The sequence below is a fragment of the Oncorhynchus nerka genome, linkage group LG15 (assembly GCF_034236695.1).
Source record: "Oncorhynchus nerka isolate Pitt River linkage group LG15, Oner_Uvic_2.0, whole genome shotgun sequence".
Lineage (NCBI taxonomy): Eukaryota > Metazoa > Chordata > Actinopteri > Salmoniformes > Salmonidae > Oncorhynchus > Oncorhynchus nerka.
This window is the reverse complement of record NC_088410.1, coordinates 6,138,511-6,162,530: the sequence shown is the minus strand read 5'-3', so window position 1 is coordinate 6,162,530 and position 24,020 is coordinate 6,138,511. Positions and strand designations below refer to the sequence as shown.

At 40.9% G+C, this 24,020-nt stretch overlaps 1 protein-coding gene across 1 annotated transcript; it reads right to left on the bottom strand.

Moving 5' to 3' along the window:
* Positions 1-1,356: 1,356 nt before the first annotated feature.
* Positions 1,357-16,655, bottom strand: LOC135560348 (zinc finger protein 85-like). Its single transcript, XM_065002234.1, has 6 exons — positions 15,931-16,655; positions 15,439-15,535; positions 15,128-15,305; positions 9,523-9,620; positions 9,213-9,387; positions 1,357-6,685 (listed from the first exon to the last, which is right to left on the bottom strand). Exons 2-6 carry the CDS (start codon positions 15,439-15,441, stop codon positions 5,871-5,873), a joined length of 1,269 nt encoding a protein of 422 aa, XP_064858306.1. The 5' UTR covers positions 15,442-15,535; positions 15,931-16,655; the 3' UTR covers positions 1,357-5,870.
* Positions 16,656-24,020: the final 7,365 nt, after the last annotated feature.

Genomic DNA, 24,020 nt, shown 5'->3' with positions numbered 1-24,020 from the left:
TTGCTTTAGCGCAAACATAAAGGCCCGAATATTGAGCTGCACGGACAGATTAAAATAATAATAATAATATTCGGAATAAGGGAATCTCGCATAATGGATATTTCGGGAGGTGAGTAAATGAAAAAAACATATTTTAAGATTTGTTTGAATATTATTGGAATATTAAACCCTAGTTATTTGGGTATTTCAGGCCAAAAGCCCAATATAGGTTTAAAAAAAAACGTGTAGATATAGCGTATAACTGTTAACATTGTCTAATGGAATCTAGGATCCCCGACATTTACGCAGCTTTTACGCGATTTACCTGATCTGGAACATGATGGGGGTTCGCAGGAGCAAAAGTCTGGCAGACAATCACCAACGGCCTTTTTTCGTTGTAAGTCCTTATAATTAAACACATACCCAAGAAATATTTATATATAAACATTTTAAAAATAGGTTGTACTATTTTTTTAAAACTATTTTTATGTATTTACAGCCGACATACAGCCCTTTATGATAAAGGATGCGTTATGGCCAGCTGACACGCAGGACTTTGATGCAATTCTACCGGCCCAAGTACACTGCTCAGAATCAAGCCCACCCGAAAACTACTGTTGGGCCGGGAACTTGCTGCTTCACGAGCCGGCGCTCCAGGGACAAGGTATGGGACCATTATACAGGTTTCAGTTGCACTCCTCCCCGGAGTCACTCCAGAGTCACAGCCCCAACGACTCCGTGTTTCAGCAGAGCCCACCCGGACACTTCTCTTGGCACAGCACGGCGCGCAGCCCGACCATCTCGTACCCAACGGTGCCGCTTTCCGCACCGACGCAACAGCACCATGGTGGCTACCTGTCACCAGTGCAAGGACTTGACCATCACTACTTCAACTTTTTCAACGGCCACCCGCACGCGAATGCGTTCAGTTTGCACAGTACGCAACATGCGTTGTAAATAGAATCCGGTTACCGTTTTGTGTTGTCTTTATTTATATATGTAATAATAATGTCATAATAAATACTTAAAGATTGTGGATATTGTATACTGTACAATACATCTTCCTTTTTAAAGAAAAGTAAATGTTTATTTCCCACAGTTTGTTGTTTTCTTGTGGTGTTATAACGTACATTGTTAATCAATTGGTGAAAACCTCCCTAAAAACCTGATGGTATAATAGCGTTGGTCTATTGATTATGAATAGGCCTAATTGTTCATTCTTCTAAATCATTTATTACAGAAGAGCTCTGCCCATTTCTACACAAATATATATTAGTTAACTTTTTTTCACATCTTATTTTCAACTAACCAAGGGTGTGGTGCTTTTATTCAAACCGTTTTTAATCCAATTAAATCACATTTTATTGGTCACATGCACACATTTAGAAGGTGTTTATTGCGGGTGTAGCGAAATGCTTGTGTTACAAGCTACAACAGTGCAGTAGCATATAATAATTCACAACAATACATCAACATCTAAAAGTAAAATAATGGAATTAAGAAATATATATAACGTCCTTAACAGGTTATTTAGAAAGTTCCAGAATATCCTAGCATTTTTGGAGCGTATGGCAATGTTAGTGGACACGGATTGTGGCCTATTTAATTGCCAGTAAGATGCTTGTTGACAAGCAACCGTGGTCCACTTATCTTTAACCTCTATAGGCAGGTGTCATGTATCGATAGGACCTTAGGACACTTACAATTAAATAAACACTGAACTAACTCACTAAACTGGGACTTCTCTTCTTCTGTGAAGGATGAACTCTTGTTAACTCAAATATGAATGATATGTTGAGGTTGACAGTTAGGCTACTCTCCTCTTCCTCATCAGACAGTTTCTTTCCTCTTCCTCATCAGTTACTCCTCTTACTTATTAAAGCATATGTACCAGCATAAACATGCTGGAGGTTGCTTTTCTATGAATTGACGATTTTTAATGGCTATTGAAAGTTGAAAAAAGAAAGAAAGTCACACTCCCAAATACATATTATTCATTATAACTCATTGCTGAACTAATGTTTTGGCATCCTTCTGGGTGAAGTACAGATGTAAGACCTAAAACTGACCACCCTGTTGCAGGATTACAAAAACTTGTAGTGTGTGAGATTGAGATTGTGTGAGAATGTGAGATTTAAAAACACTTCTGAGTTTGTAATTTTCACTTTTAAATGTCAGGCTTGATTTTTCCTTACAAAAATCTATCACCCCTACCAACATTTCCATTCATTATAATCCACATAATAATTCACATTTCCTGTTGCTGCAGTATTATTTTCCAGCTGTAGTGTACAGGCTCAAATTAAGATCCTACATATTTATCAATGCTTTTACTAAGTTATTTAAAGGCAGTGCATCAGTGCAACCAATGGCTATAGTGAGAGGTGTTGTCTTGTTAAGTGATGGGATAATATATATATATATATATATATTAAAATCATTGAGTAAAATAATAGCACATTATGAAATATGATTATGAAAATATTGATGACAACATATTAGGTCATACACAAGCTCCATCATATACTTCTGCCAGATTTGGGCTACACATTTTTTAAGATGGGGTCAATAAGGTATTGTGCACTTCTTCTTGGTTAAACACAAATGAACAAGCTGATCATAACTATCCATCAGAATAGGTGATTGGAATAAGTCTAATTTTATGCAATGGACTGTTGAACTCCAACACCATGATTGACATTAAGCTTCTTTCCTGGGTGATCCATTAATAACAGTGCATATTCACAGTGCACCATCCATCCCTAGTTTTCTCCACCGATATTTAAATCAAATGCAAAATAACAAAATATAGCTGCAAGCAGCAATGCCGGGGTTCAAGCTGCGGGCCCAATGTGCCACCATCAGGACAAATTTGACACACCACCCTAAAATGAGCTAAATCTGTGCTCCTTATCGCGCTTGCCAATTATCCAAACTCCAAATTAAACAGATCATGCAATATGCACATTTTGGACTATTTTTAATGATGTTGACTCCTTTAAAAGTCTTCTTCTCCAGAACCACTACACCAGTCAGCACCACATTTGGTATGTACAGTGCCTTCAGAAAGTATTCACACCCCTTTATTTTTTCCACATTTTGTTGTGTTACAAAGTGGGATTAAAATGGATTTAATTGTATTTTTGGTCAATGATCTACACAAAATACTTTGTAATGTAAAGTGGAAGAAAAATTCTAACTTTTTTTTTTTAATGAATGGAAAATAAAACACTAATATATTTTGATGAGATAAGTATTCAACCCCCTAAATCATTGCATGTTAGAATCATTTTTGCAGTGATTACAGCTGTGAGTCTTTCTGGGTAAGTCTCTAAGACTTTTGCAAACATGGATAGTACAATATTTTCCCATGATTATTTTTAAAAAGTCGCCATAGATTGCCATAGATTTTCAAGACAATTCAAGTCAAAACTGTAACTCAACCACAGGAACATTCAATGTTGTCTTGGTAAATAACTCCAGTGTGCATTTGGGCTTGTGTTTTAGGTTATTGTACTGCTGAAAAGTGTATTTGTCTGGAAAGCAGACTCAACCAGGTTTTCCTCTAGGACTTTGCCTGTGCTTAGCTCTATTCCTTTTCTTTTTATGCTTAGTCCTTGTCATAAGGTCAGCAATCAATCCAATTTGACAGGCGCCGTATCCTATTACTCTCTGACAGAACTACAAACATTTTGTAAAAGGCACACGTAGCCTACATATCAATGCATACACACAAACTTATATGGTTTTAAAGTTAAGGGACATCAGCCTGGGCGGGGTGATCCTCAGTAGGGGATAAAAAGGGAAAACACCATCTTTTGAACTGAGTGTCTTGCTTGCAAATTGCTGTAAGTGTAAACTCCGGGTTGCAATCCTTATTAAACAAACACGTTTTCCTGTGGTCTCTTCTGTGCACATAGGGCAGAATTCCCTTACAGACTATGCAAACTATTTGGGATTTTCAACACATTCATGTTTCTTATAAAAAGAAGAAGTGATGCAGTCAGTCTCTCCTCAACTCTTAGCCAAGAGAGACTGGCAGCATAGTATTTATATCAGCCCTCTGTTTACAATTATGAGCAAAATGTGCCACTCTGTTCTGGGCCAGCTGCAGCTTAACTAAGTCTTTCCTTGTAGCACTGGACCACACGACTGGACAATAATCAAGATTAGACTAAACTAGAGCCTGCAGAACTTGATTTGTGGAGAGTAGTGTCAAAATAGAAGAGCATCTCTATTACATATAGACCTCTCCCCATCTTTACAACCATTGAATCTATGTTTTGACCATGACAGTTTACAATCTAAGGTAATGCCAAGTAATTTAGTCTCCTCAACTTGTTCAACAGCCACACAATTCATTACCAGATTCAGCTGAGGTCTAGAACTTGAGGAATGATTTGTACCAAATACAATGCTCTTAGTTTTAGAGATGTTCAGGACCAGTTTATTACTGGCCACGCATTCCAAAACAGATTGCAACTCTTTGTTAAGGGTTTCAGTGACTTCATTAGCTGTGGTTGCTGATGCTTATATGGTTGAATCATCAGCATACATGGACGCACATGCTTTGTTTAATGCCAGTGGCAGGCCATTGGTAAAAAATAGAAAAGAGTAGAGGGCCTAGAGAGCTGCCCTGCGGTACATCACACTTCATATGTTTGACATTAGAGAAGCTTCCATTAAAAACCCTCTGAGTTCTATTAGATAGATAGCTCTGAATCCACATTATGGCAGAGGTTGAAAAGCCATAGCACAAACATTCTTAAACAACAGGTTATGGTCAATAATATCAAAGGCTGCACTGAAATCTAACAATAGAGCTCCCACAATCTTCTTGTTATCAATTTCTCTCAACCAATCATCAGTCATTTGTGTCAGTGCAGTACATGTTGAGTGCCCTTCTCTATAAGCATGCTGAAAGTCTGTTGTTCTTTTGTTTACAGAGAAATAGCATTACATTTGGTAAAACACAATGTTTTCCAATAGGTTGCTAAGAGCTGGCAGCAAGCGTATAGGTCTGCTGTTAGAACCAGTAAAGGCCGCTTTACCACTCTTGGGTAGTGGAATTACTTTGGCTTCCCTCCAGGCCTGAGAACAAAGACTTTCCTCTTGGCTCATATTAAAAAATGACAGATAGATGGAAAGCTACTGAGGACAGTAGCTGACTCTATAGCCACTCCTAAGCTGTCAATGCCAGGAGGTTTGTCATTATTGGTCGATAACAATTTTTCCACCTCTCCCACACTAACTTTACAAAATTCGATACTTGCACTACTTTTCTTTCATGGTGTTTTTTTCCATCATTCTTTATATCATTGATCTTGGCTTCATATTAAAGTTGATTATTTTTGTTGAGTTTGGTCACATCATTTCTCAATTTGCAGTATGTAAGCCAGCCAGACTTATTAGCCACTCCTTTTGCCCCATCTCTTTCAAACATACAGCTTTTAAATTCCTCATCAATCCATGGAACAGTTCTAACAGTCAGTACATGTTTATCAATAATTGGAAGAAGCAATTTCATCTGGTAAAAACAGGTAAACACATTATAAGGCAACAATATAAGACAACGGGATCACTGTGTATGTTCTCTGATGAATTGTAAGAAAAATGATATGTGAAATATCAATATACACGCTAAGAGAAGTAATTTCTCTCTCCTGTGTGGATTCTCTAATGACGTTTAAGTGACTGTTATGAGTAATATGTTTTCCCAAAGTCTAAGCCTTTGTAAGCTTTCTCCTCTGTGTCATGCTCTTTCAGGCTTCCTAAATGGGCAAATGCTTTGCACCCTGGGAGGAGTGGTAATGCATCTCACCTCTGTGTATTTTCTCATGTTGGTTCAGGCTGTTTTTCTGGTTAAAACTTCTTCCACACTGGGAATAGTGTTAAGGCTTCTCCCCTGTGTGTACTAGCTCATGTTGTTTCAGGCTCCCTAACTGGTTAAAACACTTACCACACTGGGAGCAGTGGTAAGGCTTCTCCCCTGTGTGTACTAGCTCATGTCGTTTCAGAGTCCTTAACTGGTTAAAACACTTGCCACACTGGGAACAGTGGTAAGGCTTCTCCCCTGTGTGTACTAGCTCATGAGCTTTCAGGTGTCCTGACCGGTTAAAACACTTGCCACACTGGGAGCAGTGGTATGGCTTCTCCCCTGTGTGTACTAGCTCATGTAGTGTCAGAGTCCTTAACTGGTTAAAACACTTGCCACAATGGGAGCATTGGTAAGGCTTCTCCCCTGTGTGTACTAGCCCATGCTGTTTAAGATTCCCTAACTGGGTGAAACACTTGCCACACTGGGAGCAGTGGTATGGCTTCTCCCCTGTGTGAATTCTCTCGTGCTGTTTCAGGTCGAATGACTGGCTGAAACACTTTCCACACTGGGAGCAGTGGAAAGGCGTCTCCCCTGTGTGAATTGTCTCATGTCGTTTCAGGCTCCCTACCCGGTTAAAACACTTGCCACACTGGGAGCAGTGGTAAGGCTTCTCCCCTGTGTGAATTTTCTCATGTTGTTTCAGGCTCCCTACACAGTTAAAAATCTTTCCACACTGGGAGCAGTCGTAAGACTTCTCCCCTGTGTGTATTTTCTCATGTTGTTTCAGGTCCCATAACCGGTTACAACCGTTTCCACAGTGGGAGCACTGGTGTCTTCTTGCTGGTTTGGACGTCCCTGGCTCTGGTTCCACTGAGTCTGGTCTTTCTCCTGCCAAAGACAGTTTATTTTTTTAAATAGATACCCGAATGAAACCTCCACATGATAAAACAACAGTGCTATGAGAGTAAATCCTAATCAGATCTCAATAACCTGAGGCCAGTTTTAACAATCTTAGTGTGATTTTAAAACAAATGTAGATCTTTCTGGTAATTACTTATATGTTTACATTACTTATTTTATTCATCCTGTTTTACAAGTCAGAACACAAAAAACTAGACAGTTCTAGGACACTGAAGACACAGACATCACTGGATTCCAACCGAGCAGGTGGTTCTAAATATATAACTTTCATAGCTGTATGATACAGAATGTGACCTACACACTTCCTTAAAACATAAAATAACTAAAGAAGTAATTTTGTGTGATTGTAAAAAACTTGTTTTTACATCGAAGACACAAAGCACATCAGTAAAATCTCCCCATTGTCGAAAGGGATCGACACCTGCTGTTTAAATGGACCAATTTCTTATTTAGACGTTGACAGGTTTTCAACATTTTGACTATCGCTGATGTCATATTTTGGGTAAAGTAAAAAATAAGGTGAAATATTTGGAAAGATGTTCCTAAAACTGATAGTAACTACAATAAACAAAAATATAAATGCAACATGTAAAGTGTTGGATGTTTCATGAGCTGAAACAAAAGATTGCAGAATTTTTTACATCCCTGTTAGTAAACATTTCTCCTTTGCCAAGAAAATTCATCCACCTGACAGGTGTGGCATGTCAAGCTGATTAAACAGCATGATCATTACACAGGTGCACCTTGTGCTGGGGAGAATAAAAGGCCACACTAAAATGTGCAGTTTTGTCACACAACACAATGCCACAGGTGTCTCAAGTTTTGAGGGAGCGTGCAATTGACATGCTGACTGCAGGAATATCCACTAGAGCTGTTACCAGATAATTGAATGTTCAATTCTCTACCAGAAGCTGCCTCCAACATCGTTTTAGAGAATTTGGCAGTACATCCAACTGGCCTCACAACCACAGACCACATATAACGACGCCAGCCCAGGATCCCCACAGCATCTGAGACCAGCCACCTGAGTTGTATTTCTATTCGTAATGAAGACCTTTTGTGGGGGAAAACTAAATTCTGATTGGCTGGGCCTGGCACCGCAATGGAAGGGCTTATGCCCTCCAGGGCCCACCAATGGCTGCTCCCCTGCCCAGTCATGTAAAGTCCATAGATTAGGGCCTAATGTATTTATTTACAATGAATGACTTGAATGAGCTGTAAATCGTTGAAATGGTTGTTTATATTTTGGTTCAGTAAACACACAGACACTGTGCATTCGTTAAGTATTCAGACCCCTTCACCTTTTCTTGCTCTTTTGAAATCAGACACGATGGGTAGATTAACAAGAAGTTAAGCTATAATTTGGTGTATTGCACTTGTGAATGTATGAAAGTTAATATTTCAATCAAATATTTTGTATTTCGCGCTCTGCCTTTTCAGAGGAATGTTGTTGAGGGGTTCCGCTAGCCATAAGAAGTTAGGACTCCATGTTTCATTAGATGCTACGGTCCTCCTTTAAGACTCCATAATGTTTCATCATTAGATGCTACAGTCCTCCTTTAAGACTCCATGTTTCATTAGATGCTACGGTCCTCCTTTAAGACTCCATAATGTTTCATCATTAGATGCTACAGTCCTCCTTTAAGACTCCATAATGTTCATCATTAGATGCTACAGTCCTCCTTTAAGACTCCATAATGTTTCATCATTAGATGCTACAGTCCTCCTTTAAGACTCCATAATGTTTCATCATTAGATGCTACAGTCCTCCTTTAAGACTCCATAATGTTTCATCATTAGATGCTACAGTCCTCCTTTAAGACTCCATAATGTTTCATCATTAGATGCTACAGTCCTCCTTTAAGACTCCATGTTTCATCATTAGATGCTACAGTCCTCCTTTAAGACTCCATGTTTCATCATTAGATGCTACAGTCCTCCTTTAAGACTCCATGTTTCATCATTAGATGCTACAGTCCTCCTTTAAGACTCCATGTTTCATTAGATGCTACAGTCCTCCTTTAAGACTCCATGTTTCATCATTAGATGCTACAGTCCTCCTTTAAGACTCCATAAGGTTTCATCATTAGATGCTACAGGCCTCCTTTAAGACTCCATGTTTCATCATTAGCTGATACAGTCCTCCTTTAAGACTCCATCATGTTTTCCTGTTCTAGAGTCTTGTAAAGATAGGTGGGTTGACTAGGACAGGCAATGTAACATCCATAATGTTTTAAGGAAAGGTTTCTGTAAAACACGCACTTCGCATTGGATCAAACTTTTTCTCTAAAGCTAACTTTCATCAATGTTTAATATGGTCTATTGGTTTCTCTCTTTTCATTGGCAGAATCCTTTTTCAGTGTTATGATATTCATAACATCCATATCCACCAGTCTATCTTCCTGTCAACTAACATAACTTTACTGGTTGTCCTGGTCACAGATACCAGTGGGCAGATCTATTGTATTTGTTCAAACTAAACTACAGCACTTACTTTGATGTGTCAAATCTGATCCTTTCTTCTCTGCTCCTCCTCTCACAGTTCCACTCAGCCCTGTTGTTTTCTTGCAGTCCACCAGCAGCACAGACAACCTCTTCATACCCAGTAAGGCGCTACCGGGAGAGGCACGACACAGGGACTCTGGGAGGGAGGAAGGGCTAGCGTTGTCCTAGTAACCATAAAGAGGGGACACAAACACATATCATTATGGATGCCGATGTCACTGTTGTCATGAAGTGATTTACAGAAACCCAGCCCAGACCCCAATAGAGCAAGCTGTACGCTAGACCAGACCAAGCTGTACCATCTGGTGATCTGATCTGGAGAGACTCTTCTCTGCCTCGTCAGCATCAGGATGTTGTTGAGGCTCCCCAGAGGATCCACCATAGTCATGTCTCTCTCCTGTGTGAATGAGAACATCAAACAGATGGTAAACTTATGATCTTCTATTACAATCACAGAGTCTTACAAGAGGCATGAATAGGTCTAAAAAGGGCCTAAAATGCAAACTTTCATCATCATTTTGTAAAATACTGTTTGTGTTGCAAATGTTAAAGGGTTGTTCCACGAAATGGGTGCCCTTTTGCGTCCCTTTGATAATTTAAGTAGAAATTATGCACCAATGTTGAATTTGAAAAGCCTGTTAGATGAAGAGTACTTTAATGCGACCACATGGACATTTCAATAAATCTAATATAAAAGTCTAAATATATGTACCAATGACGGATTGCACCTTTAACAATTTATTCAGTACTGAACAACATATTAAAGTGTAGAACTTCAGTAGAATGCCTCTTTAAACCCCACATTAGTTTGAGAAATGCATATTTTGTGCCCGTTTTTAAGTCAGCACTCACTGGTGTTAATCGGATCTTCAGCCTTTTTTCACTCGCAAAACGTCTTCCTCCTCCTCTTTAATTGAGGTAGCCTCCTCTTCCTCTTTTACTCCAAAAGGTTCTTCCTCTTCTTTCAATGGTATGTCATCTTCCTCCTTTTTCATTGTTAAAGATTCTACCTCCTCCCCTACTCTGACAACCTCTTTCACATCTTCCTCTTTCACTGTAATAACATCCTCTTCTTCTTTCAATGTGATAGCCTCATCTTCCTCCTTTATCATCCTGAAAGCTTCTTCCTCTCCTTTCATCAGAGCTTCTTTCTCCGTCTAGCTTAGTGAGCTCATGCTCCGGGCGATTAGCCTAGTACAATTTCATGATTGGGATGGTGTTTTTCGGCTTGCAGGCATCCCTCTTTTTCCTCCAAACATAATTATGACCAAACAGTTATTTTTTTGTTTCATCAGACCAGAGGACATTCCTCCAAAAAGTACGATCTTCGTCCCCATGTAGTCTGACTTTTTGGAGCAGTGGCTTCTTCCTTGCCGAGCGGCCTTTCAGGTTATGTCAATATAGAACTCGTTTTACTGTGGATATAGATCATTTTGTACCTGTTTCATCCAGCATCTTCACAAGGTCCTTTGCCGTTGTTCTGGGATTGATTTGCACTTTTCGCACCAAAGTACATTCATCTCAAGGAGACAGAAGGCGTCTCCTTCCTGAGCGGTATGACGGCTGCGTGGTCCCATGGTGTTTATACCTGCGTACTATTGTTTGTACAGATAAACGTGGTACCTTCAGGCATTTGGAAATTGCTCCCAAGGATGAACCAGACTTGTAGAGGTCTACAATTTTTTCTGATGTCTTGGCTGATTTCTTTTGATTTTCCCATGATGTCAAGCAAAGAGGCACTGAGTTTGAAGGTAGGCCTTTGAAATACATCCACAGGTACACCTCCAATTGACTCAAATGATATCAATTAGCCAATCAGAAGCTTCTAAAGCCATGACAACATTTCCTGGAATTTTCCAAGCTGTTTAAAGGCACAGTCAACTTAGTATATGTAAACTTCTGACCCACGGGAATTGTGATACAGTGATATATAAGTGAAATAATCTGTCTGTAAAAAAATGTTTGAAAAATGACTTGTGTCAGGGAAATTCGATGTCCTAACCAAAACTAGTTTGCTAACAAGACATTTGTGTAGTGGTTGAAAAACGAGAACTTGTTGGCTGCTTTTCCTTCACTCTGCGGTCTAACTAATCCCAAACCGTCTCAATTTGGTTGAGGTCGGGGGATTGTGGAGACCAGGTCTTCTGATACAGCACTCCATCACTCTCCTTCTTGGTCAATTATCCCTTACACCACCTGGAAGTGTGTTGGGTCATTGTCCTGTTGAAAAACAAATGATAGTCCCACTATCATTTGTCCCACCAAACGAGATGGATGGCGTATCGCTGCAGATGCGGAGATCATCCGTTCACCAACTTTGAGTTTGAAACCAAAGATCGCAAATTTGGACTGATCAGACCAAAGGACAGATATCCACCAGTCTAATGTCCCTTGATCATGTTTCTTGGCCCAAGCAAGTCTCTTCTTATTGGTGTCCTTTAGTAGTGGTTTCTTTGCAGACATTTAACCATGAAGGCCTGATTCATGCAGTCTCCTCTGAAGAGTTGATGTTGAGAAGTGTCTGTTACTTGAACTCTATGAAGCATTTATTTGGGCTGCCATTTCTGAGGCTGGTAACTCTAATGAACGTATCCTCTGCAACAGAAGTAACTCTGGGTCTTCCATTCCTGTGGTGGTCCTTAAGGTAATGATGGACTGCTGTTTCTCTTTGCTTATTTGAGCAGTTCTTGACATAATATGGACTTGGTCTTTTACCCAATATACCATATCTTCTGTATACCACCCCTACCGTGTCACAACACAACTGATTGGCTCAAACGCATTGAGGAAGAAATTCCACAACTTAACTTCTAACAAGGCACACATGTTAATTGAAATGCATTCCAGGTGACTACCTCATGAAGCTGGTTGAGAGAATGCCAAGCGTGTGCAAAGCTGTCAAGGCAAAGGGTGGCAACTTTGTGATTTTTCAAATATAACATATATTTGGATTTGTTTAACACTTTTTTGATTACTACATGATTCCATATGTGTTATTTCATAGTTCATGTCTTCACTATTATTCTGCAATGTAGAAAAGAGTAAAAATACATTTTAAAAACCCTGGAATGAGTAGGCACAACAATTTTTGACCGGTAATTGGAATGCTGACTGCAGGAATATCCACTAGAGCTGTTACCAGATAATTGAATGTTCAATTCTCTACCAGAAGCCAACTGCAGACCACATGTAACCACGCCAGACCAGTACATGCGGCTTCTTCGCCTATGGGAACTGAGACCAGCCACCCGGACATCTGATGAAACTGAGGAGTAGGTCTCTCCGTAATAAAGCCAATGGCTGTGCCCCTGCCCAGTCATGTTAAGTCCAAAAAAGCAGCAGAGCGAGGCCCGCATGCCACAACATTACAAGTCACGTGTTTGCAGCTGTTTCAGTACAGCACTACAGGGAGAGAGGGGGAGCAGTACAGCACTACAGGGAGAGAGGGGGAGCAGCTGTTTCAGTACAGCACTACAGGGAGAGAGAGGGAGAGCAGCTGTTTCAGTACAGCACTACAGGGAGAGAGAGGGAGAGCAGCTGTTTCAGTACAGCACTACAGGGAGAGAGAGGGAGAGCAGCTGTTTCAGTACAGCAATACAGGGAGAGAGAGGGAGAGCAGCTGTTTCAGTACAGCACTACAGAGAGAGAGGGAGAGCAGCTGTTTCAGTACAGCAATACAGGGAGAGAGAGGGAGAGCAGCTGTTTCAGTACAGCACTACAGGGAGAGAGAGGGAGAGCAGCTGTTTCAGTACAGCACTACAGAGAGAGAGGGAGAGCAGCTGTTTCAGTACACTACAGGGGAGAGAGGGAGAGCAGCTGTTTCAGTACAGCACTACAGAGAGAGAGGGAGAGCAGCTGTTTCAGTACAGCAATACAGGGAGAGAGAGGGAGAGCAGCTGTTTCAGTACAGCACTACAGGGAGAGAGGGGGAGCATCTGTTTCAGTACAGCACTACAGGGAGAGAGAGGGGGAGCAGCTGTTTCAGTACAGCACTACAGGGAGAGAGAGGGAGAGCAGCTGTTTCAGTACTGCACTACAGGGAGAAAGAGGGAGAGCAGCTGTTTCAGTACAGCACTACAGGGAGAGAGAGGCAGAGCAGCTGTTTCAGTACAGCACTACAGGGAGAGAGAGGGGGAGAGCAGCTGTTTCAGTACAGCACGACAGAGAGAGAGGGAGAGCAGCTGTTTCAGTACAGCACTACAGAGAGAGAGGGGGAGCAGCTGTTTCAGTACAGCACTACAGGGAGAGAGCAGCTGTTTCAGTACAGCACTACATGGAGAGAGCAGCTGTTTCAGTACAGCACTACAGGGAGAGAGAGAGGGGGAGAGCAGCTGTTTCAGTACAGCACTACAGGGAGAGAGAGGGAGAGCAGCTGTTTCAGTACAGCACTACAGGTAGAGAGAGGGAGAGCAGCTGTTTCAGTACAGCACTACAGAGAGAGAGGGGGAGCAGCTGTTTCAGTACAGCACTACAGGGAGAGAGCAGCTGTTTCAGTACAGCACTACAGGGAGAGAGCAGCTGTTTCAGTACAGCACTACAGGGAGAGAGCAGCTGTTTCAGTACAGCAGAGAGAGGGGAGAGCAGCTGTTTCAGTACAGCACTACAGGGAGAGAGAGGGAGAGCAGCTGTTTCAGTACTGCACTACAGGGAGAAAGAGGGAGAGCAGCTGTTTCAGTACAGCACTACAGGGAGAAAGAGGGGGAGCAGCTGTTTCAGTACAGCACTAAATGGAGAGAGCGAGAGCAGCTGTTTCAGTACAGCACTACAGGGAGAGAGAGGGAGAGCAGCTGTTTCAGTACAACACTACAGGGAGAGAGAGGGGGAGAGCAGCTGTTTCAGTACAGCACTACAGAGAGAGAGAGGGGGAGAGCAGCTGTTTCAGTACAGCACTACAGGGAGAGAGAAGGGGAGCAGCTGTTTCAGTACAGCACTACAGGGAGAGAGGGGGAGCAGCTGTTTCAGTACAACACTACAGGGAGAGAGAGGGGGAGAGATGCTGTTTCAGTACAGCACTACAGGGAGAGAGCAGCTGTTTCAGTACAGCACTACAGGGAGAGAGAGGGGGAGAGCAGCTGTTTCAGTACAGCACTACAGAGAGAGAGAGGGGGAGAGCAGCTGTTTCAGTACAGCACTACAGGGAGAGAGGGGGGGAGCAGCTGTTTCAGTACAGCACTACAGGGAGAGAGAGGGGGAGAGGGAAAAAATCCACTGGACTAGTTTCAATGTATGGAATCACTTAGGAGATTCTGGATGTTGGGTAAACTTCTCCTTTAAAGCATCATTGAGAAATAATGAATTGAAGTTGTAACATTTGAAGACTAGCGGGTAGGAATGTTGGGGCCGTAACCTAAAGGTCTCTGGTTTGAATCCCCACGCCAACAAGTTGGAAAAATCTGCTGTTCTGAACTTGAGCAAGGCAGTTAACCCCCAACAACAGCTAATCCCCGGGCACCGATGACGTGGACGTCGATTAAGGCTCTGATTCAGAGGGGATGGGTTCAATGTGAAAGACACATATCAGTTGAATGCATTCAGTTATACAACTGACTAGGTATCCCCTTTCCATCATTAGACTCCATAATGTTTCATCATTAGATTGGGGGGTTGACTGGGACAGGCAATGTAATATCCATAATGTTTTAAGGATAAGTTTTTGTAAAACAAGCACCTTGCATTGGATCATCTTGAAATTCTCTCTCTAAAGCTAACTTTCATCAAGGTTTTATATGGTCTATTGGTTTCTCTTTTCATTGGCAGAATCCTTTTTCAGTGTTATGATATTCATAACATCCATATCCACCAGTCTATCTTCCTGTCAACTAACAGAACTCCACTGGTTGTCCTGGTAACAGATACCAGTGGGCAGATCTATTGTATTTGTTCAAACTAAACTACAGCACTTACTTTGATGAGTCAAATCTGATCCTTTCATCTCTTCTCCTCCTCTCACAGTTTCACTCAGCCCCGTTGTTTTCCTGAAGTCCACCAGCAGCACAGACAACCTCTTCATACCCAGCAGTAAGGTGCGACCGGGAGAGGCACGACACATGGACTCCGGGAGGCTGGAAGGGCTAGCGTTGTCCTGTTAACCATAAAGAGGGGACACAGACGCACATCATTATGGATGCTGATGTCACTGTTGTCATAAAGTGCTCTACAGAAACCCAGCCCAAGCCGATAAAGCAAGCTGTATGCTAGACCAGACCAAGCTGTACCATCTGGTGTTCTGATATGGAGAGACTCTTCTCCGCCTCGTCAGCATCAGGATGTTGTTGAGGCTCCCAGAGGATCCACCATAGTCATGTCTCTCTCCTGTGTGAATGAGAACATCAAACAGATGGTAAACTTATGATCTTCTATTGCAATCACAGTCTTACAAGAGGCATGAATATGTCTAAAACGAGCCTAAAATAACATTTGTGATGCAAATGTAAAAGGGTTGTTCCACAAAATGGGTGCCCTTTTTATATTTTAAGTAGAACATATGCACCAATATTGAATTTTAAAAGACTGTTATACTAGATGAGGGGAACTTTAATGTCGACCACATGGAGAATTCAATACATCTAAATGAAAAGTCCCAAAAGTATATGAACCAATGGCAGATCGACCATCTAACAATTCCTACAGTAAGAATGCCCATTAAAAACCCCACATTAGTTCAACAACTGCATAGTTTGTGTCCCTGTTTTTAAGACAGTCCTCACTGGTGTCAATCGGATCTTCTGTCTCCTCCTTTTTCACTCTCAAAACGTCTTCCTCCTTCACGTTTATTAAGATAGCACCCTCTTCCTCTCTAAAAGGTTCTTTCTCTTCTTTCACCATAACAGCCTCCTCTTCCTCCTTTTTCATTCTGAAAGATTCTTTCTCCGTAAAGCAGACCTCCTCTTCATTAGCAAGGGAGTAGTTCAGTGAGCTCATGGTCGGGGATGTTAGCTAGCTAGCTAGCTAGCATTAGCGACTAGCCTAGTGCTAACCTCAGTATCAATCTTTAACAAGTTTGCAAATTGAACAAGCACATTAGGTTAAAGTTAACCAGTAGATACGTCAACCGAAATGTGTCTAAAACACTGAGATTAGCTAATGTACAATAACATGGTCTAAAGAATCAATCTTTCAGTTTTATGTTGTTTAGCAGGCTACCGAGGTGGTTGAAAGAGTTGGCGCCTGTTCCTGAAGAACCGTCCCGTCCAGTCCATTATACGTCACACAAGAAGCATCACCCGATAGACGCCATCTACTGGCTGGAGTGGGTAACGCAGTTTGGAAACAATAGGTACTACACTTTTTGTGTTGGAAAGAACGTCATGATAATTTAACAATAAACAGATATATTTTCTCTTACGTCTTACAAATAATACTTTCCTGTACACAGACGTAGAAGCTTAAAATGAATATGTGGATGATGAATAAATACTTCTACGAATAGGTAGTGTGTTAAAACACATTTGTGTTAATTAATACTCTCACATTTGTTTTTATTAGATGTGACCATACTTTTCCCTTAAAGCCACACTCTATGCGATACAAATCATAATGTAAACAATAGAGCAAATGCATCACATGCAACAGAATCGGCTGAATGAATTCACCCCTGATGATGCGTAAACACAGTTCACTTTCACAACTGCCACGTTGTATATCCTCGCACATCAATTCGCTCACCTTTTCCCTTCGCTTGTGGACGTCAATGCACAACACATCAGCTGTAGGTGACCAGGAGTTAAAACCTTTCCAAACCAAACCATTTCATAACTGCTACACACAGCCTACATCGTTGTCACCATATTAGCTAAAGTAACGTCATAGTCAACACAGCTAATATAAGTAACTTGTTAGTAACCTGCTACAATCTTGACAGAGCTCCTCTGTGGAGATGCTACATGTGTCATCATTAGATGCTACAGTCCTCCAACAATGGATGTCATATGAATCTTTACCACTTGCTCTGTAATAGGAGTAGTATTTTTCCTAGACTTACCTGTGTCCCGCACATTGACTCTGTTCCGGTACCTCTTGTATATAGCCTCCACATTGACTCTGTTCCGGTACCTCCTGTATATAGCCTCCACATTGACTCTGTTCCGGTACCTCCTGTATACAGCCTCCACATTGACGCTGTACCGGTACCTCCTGTATATAGCCTCCACATTGACTCTGTTCCGGTACCTCCTGTATATAGCCTCCACATTGACTCTGTTCCGGTACCTCCTGTATACAGCCTCCACATTGACGCTGTACCGGTACCTCCTGTATATAGCCTCCACATTGACTCTGTACCGGTACATCCTGTATATACCCTCCACATTGACTCTGTAATGGTACCTCCTGTATATACCCTCCACAATGACTCTGTAATGGTACCTCCTGTATATACCCTCCACATTGACTCTGTAATGGTACCCCCTGTATATACCCTCCACATTGACTCTGTAATGGTACCTCCTGTATATACCCTCCACATTGACTCTGTACCGGTACATCCTGTATATACCCTCCACATTGACTCTGTACCGGTACATCCTGTATATACCCTCCACATTGACTCTGTACTGGTACCTCCTGTATTTACACTCCAAATTGACTCTGTACTGGTACCTCCTGTATATACCCTCCACATTGACTCTGTACTGGTACCTCCTGTATTTAGCCTCCACATTGACTCTGTACTGGTACCTCCTGTATTTAGCCTCCACATTGACTCTGTACTGGTACCTCCTGTATTTAGCCTCCACATTGACTCTGTATTGGTACCCCCTGTATATACCCTCCACATTGACTCTGTACTGGTACCTCCTGTATATAGCCTCCACATTGACTCTGTACTGGTACCTCCTAGCCTCCACATTGACTCTGTACTGGTACCTCCTGTATTTAGCCTCCACATTGACTCTGTACTGGTACCTCCTGACTTTAGCCTGTATTTCTACATTGACTCTGTACTGGTACCTCCTGTATATAGCCTCCACAATGACTCTGTACTGGTACCTCCTGTATTTAGCCTCCACATTGACTCTGTACTGGTACCTCCCGTATTTAGCCTCTACATTGACTCTGTTCTGGTACCTCCTGTATATAGCCTCCACAATGACTCTGTACTGGTACCTCCTGTATTTAGCCTCCACATTGACTCTGTACTGGTACCTCCCGTATTTAGCCTCTACATTGACTCTGTTCTGGTACCTCCTGTATATAGCCTCCACATTGACTCTGTACTGGTACCTCCTGTATTTAGCCTCCACATTGACTCTGTTCTGGTACCTCCTGTATATAGCCTCCACATTGACTCTGTACTGGTAATACCTGTTTACAGCCTCCACAATGACTCGGGGTTCTGTTAGGTAACCTGGTGAATATCATAGAACCAGGGTTCTGTTAGGTAACCTGGTGAATATCATAGAATCAGGGTTCTGTTAGGTAACCTGGTGAATATCATAGAATCAGGGTTCTGTTAGGTAACCTGGTGAATATCATAGAATCAGGGTTATGTTAGGTAACCTGGTGAATATCATAGAATCAGGGTTCTGTTAGGTAACATGGTGAATATCATAGAACCAGGGTTCTGTTAGGTAACCTGGTGAAGATTATAGAATCAGGGTTCTGTTAGGTAACCTTCCGTTCTATTTCAATGACTTGTTAGTCTCTCACTTTGGGGATATAGTCAACAGCGATAGAGCTCATATACTCTCTAATGCCAAGTCTAGACAGGGTCATCCCTCAGAGGTCCCCACTCTACTCACCGTAGGTACACTTCAACTGTGAGAGACGGAATCTAACTGACATAACGGCCCTTAGCATCATCTCCATGGCACGTTCAACATCGGCACTCTTCACACAGAACAGCTTCACTGACGTGATTGTCTCATGGAGGCCTTTGTAAAGCTCCTGTGCATCGCTGACATAACGGCCCTCAGCCACCAACCTGTCTGCCGTTCTCTTCAACGTTCATGATGTGGACTTAGTGGTCAAGTTCCTCAGTGCTCCGTTCCTCTCCTTGCTTCTTTTGTATGCTGTTCTCCACTGTTTACACTTCGGATGCTGGTCTCTCTCATTTAATAAATCACTGATCTTTTCTTTTTCCCCCTGAATCAACATTCCTTTTCCATCTCTCTCTCAAGGTACTGTTCCCTTTTGACTGGGTCAGCATTGTGACGTGCTCGACACTGCCTTTGTCGTTCTGCTGCTGATGTGGGTGCCATCATTCCCTAGATGTTTCAATGGAATAACGTTAAATCAAAGATTCTTATAATATACACATGTATACACTATAATCATTGAGTCATTTAGGATCCAGAGCAACTTAAAGGAACAACTGAAGAGCCTTGACCAACTCTCCTACCACCAGGCTACCTGCCTTAAAATATATATTCTGTTCACATGGAACACATTACAGCATGTTTTATAAGTGAATATAAACAATATATAATGTATAATATATTCAATTATTAATTTGTTTAGATGCAATACTCATAAATAAAGTAAATAACTCAACCCTGTCACAGGTTTACAACCCGTTACATGTAGACTGAGGGACAGAGCTACATGGTGTGATTTTAATCAATAATCATGCATTTATTTGATAAATACTTTCTCAACAAAATAACACAAATGTATGTTTGCATTCAATTATGTGCACATTTTAATATTAATTTCCCAAGTAAAAATGAATTGAAACGCCTGGGGGACATATAAAAAAATATATGATTTTGTAATTAATAAAGTTTAAATTAATTCTATATTTATTTCAATTCATTATACTGGACATTTCAATTTATATACAAAATCAGTCAGTGGGACTGAAATATTACCAGAGCTCAAGAATGACCAAAATACTGTTAGAATAGAAATGGTTTTCTCTGTCTGTTATTTTTTCACATCTAAATGTGGCCATACAACTCCCTTAAAGTGAAGGTAGCTAAATGTAACCACATGTAACATATGGATCTGCATTAGTATAGCATCACAAGTCCCAATGCAAAGTTACACCTCTCTTTTCTATTTTTCCAGTACATAAAACCGATCAGAATTCCAAAGAATGCCGAAGTCATGTCAGATTTTTTAAATTTTATCATAGGTACACTTCAACTGTGAGAGATGGAATCTAAAGCAAAAATCCAGAAAATCACATTGTATGATTTTGTGAGTACACCCCTCACATTTTTGTAAATATTTAAGTAAATCTTTTCATGTGACAACACTGAAGAAATTACACTTTGCTACAATGTAAAGTAGTGAGTGTACAGCTTGTATAACAGTGTAAATTTGCTGTCCCCTCAAAATAACTCAACACACAGCCATTCAAGTCTAAACCGCTGGCAACAAAAGTGAGTACACCCCTAAGTGAAAATGTCCAAATTGGGCCCAAAGTGTCAATATTTTGTGTGGCCACCATCATTTTCCAGCATGGAGTACACGTCCTGGTAATCCGTCTGGCCCTGCGTTGTGATCTGAGGACCCATGCCAAACCTTTTCAGTCTCCTGAGGGGGAATAGGTTTTGTCGTGCCCTCTTTATATAGCCAAATTATTTTTCACCCAGGAAGCTCGGGTAAACAGTGGTTGTTGTGCACTGCTGCCACTACCATGCCTGGAGTCCATTTTGACTTTGTTGATAGCGAGTTGTGTTAGCGAGTTCTGTTAGCGAGCTGTGCGGCTAAGCAGCTAACTGGCTACTGATCAACCTGTTGTGTGTATTGAACATTCATATTGGACAGCCTTACCTATAGAGTAGCACCACCAACCCTTCAGCCCATTCTCTTCTTGAAGTCAAAGCCACAGTGTATTGTTGCTATAGGAGTTTATGATTAATAATCCTATTAATTTCAAGCCACACTAAGATGTCACCATACTTTTCATTTAAAGCCCCACTATGTAAGACATACATCATCAGAGTGGGCCTCCAACTTAAATGTAAACAATGGAGCAAATGCATCACATGTGAACATCACTTGATTATCGGAGGGGTGTATTATGACATCAGATAGAACTACTCAGACATTCCAAATATCACTTGATTATCGGAGGGGTGTATTATGACATCATGTAGAACTACTCAGACATTCCAAATCAGGCTTCATCCATATCATGAAGGTGGATATTGATCCAACCATTTCCAAAGTAATGACCTGGGTGATGGAAACAGGATATGCCTGTACACTTTTATAAATGCCGACAGACGATTTGTTACTTCGTTTGACATGGTGGGGTCATTTTGTGTCAGTAAAAATGTATAAATGAGAAATGGCGGCATTAATCCTTTATGCGCAAATATTGATTTAATAACGATCATATCTTAGTTAACTTGGAGTCACGCGATGATATATTGTGTGGTCCTCCCACTACGACTTGGGAAACCATGCAGTTTATTAGGCTACAGATTAAATAAATGATGAACTTCACAGGGTGGTGAAAGTGGAGGAGTTGAGCTTGATGCTCCTTTCCAATACATTTAAAAAAAATATATATTTTTTTATTTATTTCACCTTTATTTTTTGATGGTCTTCTTCTGGTGACATGATGATGATTGATGCTTGGTTGCCATTTGACAAATAAAATAATGTCGCTCTTATCCATAATAATCTCATCATGTAGGTAGCCTACCAACACTGTATCTTTGAGCTGTTGGCTACAGTGGACCGGACAAGAGGACTTTTGCTATATAACTCAACGGTTTTTCAAAACCATCAGTAGAGTTGAAAATGCAATGGAAACCCATTTAACTTGCATTTTTCATTCAGTACATGGGAATTCAACAGGAAAACATTTTTTTCCGTGCACTACGTCATCACGCAAAGACTTTTATCCGCAATAAACCTGTTTGATGCAAACATTTCCGGTGGGAAAATGCGTATATTGTTTTATGCAGATTTGAGAATATTCACATGAAAATCTGTCGCAAATTGCACGGAAATGTAGCTACTAAGGTGGATATTGATCCAACACCTGCTGCTTATTCAAACCGTCCCACTGGGCACAGACATCAGTTCAACATCTGGTTTCTATTTACATTTCTTTGATTCGTCAACTAAAGTGAATTCAACATTAAATCAACATAAAATGTCACCCGACATTGGATTTAGGTTGCCAGTTGGGTGAAACACAAAATGTCACCAGTCACTGGTTACCAGTTGTGTGAAAATTCATAAAAAATACCTTTATGTAGATGGATTTTTACAAATCAAATCCGTTTTCCACATTGATCAAACATCATCACATGGATTTGTTTTGATCAAATCAAATGTTATTGGTCACATGGTTAGCAGATGTTATTGGTCACATGGTTAGCAGATGTTATTGGTGACATACACATGGTTAGCAAATGTTATTGGTCACATACACATGGTTATCAGATGTCATTGGTGACATGCAGATGTTATTGGTCACATACACATGGTTAGCAGATGTTACTGGTCACATACAGATGGTTAGCAGATGTTATTGGTCACATACACATGGTTAGCAGATGTTATTGGTCACATACACATGGTTAGCAGATGTTATCGGTCACATATACATGGTTAGCAGATGTTATTGGTCACATACACATGGTTAGCAGATGTTATTGGTCACATACACATGGTTAGCAGATGTTATTGTGAGTGTAGTGAAATGCTTATGCTTCTAGATCCGACAGTGCAGCAGTATCAAACAGATATCTAACAAACTATAGTTTTGGCAAGTCGGTTAGGACATATGTGTTAATGACACAAGTCATTTTTCCAAAAATTGTTTACAGACAGATTATTTCACAATCACAGTGGGTCAGAAGTTTAAATACACTAAGTTGACTGTGCCTTTAAACAGCCTTGGAAAATTCCAGAAAATTATGTCTATAGCTTCTGATAGGCTAACTGACATCATTTGAGTCAATTGGAAGAGCACCTGTGTATGTATTTCAAGACCTACCTTGAAACTCAGTGCCTCTTTACTTGACATCATGGGAAAATAAATACAAATCTGCCAAGATCTCAGAAAAAAATGGTAGACCTTTCCAAAGTCTGGTTCATCCTTGGGAGCGATTTCCAAACGCCTGAAGGCGTCCTCTGGTCTGATGAAACCAAAATAGTATAGTTTGGCCATAATGACCATCGTTATGTTCGGAGGAAAAAGGGGGATGTTTGCAAGCCGAAGAACACCATCCCAACCGTGAAGCACACAGGTGGCAGCATCACGTTGTGGGGGTGCTTCGCTGCAGGAAGGACTGGGACACTTCACAAAATATATGGCATCATGGGGGAGGAAAATTACGTGAATATATTGAAGCAACATCTCAAGACATCAGTCAGGAAGTCAGGAAGTTAAAGCTTGGTCGCAAGTGGGTCTTCCAAATGGACAATGACGCCAAGCATACTTCCAAAGTTGTGGCAAAATGGCTTAAGGACAACAAAGTCAAGGTATTGGAGTGGGCATCACAACGCCCTGACCTTAATGCTATAGAAAAGTGATTGAGGAGAGAGCATAATTGCTATATTCTAATTAAAATCATTGACCCATAAGGTACCACATGACCAAAGCAATGCGTGACCCATACAGAATTAAAACTATATTCATCTTAATGAGAAATATAATCTAATAAACACATGTTTGCATAACCAAAGACATGAAAACGGGTGGGAATATTGTATTTAGTCAGGATTTCATAAGGCCAGGAATGTCATTGAGAATAACTATAGACAATAGTTAATGTTGCTAGTTTAGGGATGAAGATAGTGAACGTTCATCAATGTTAAGCATGTTTTTTAATTTGACGTGGAAACAATGTTTATTCAACCAGTGGGAGGCTTGTAAAAGCCCACAGGA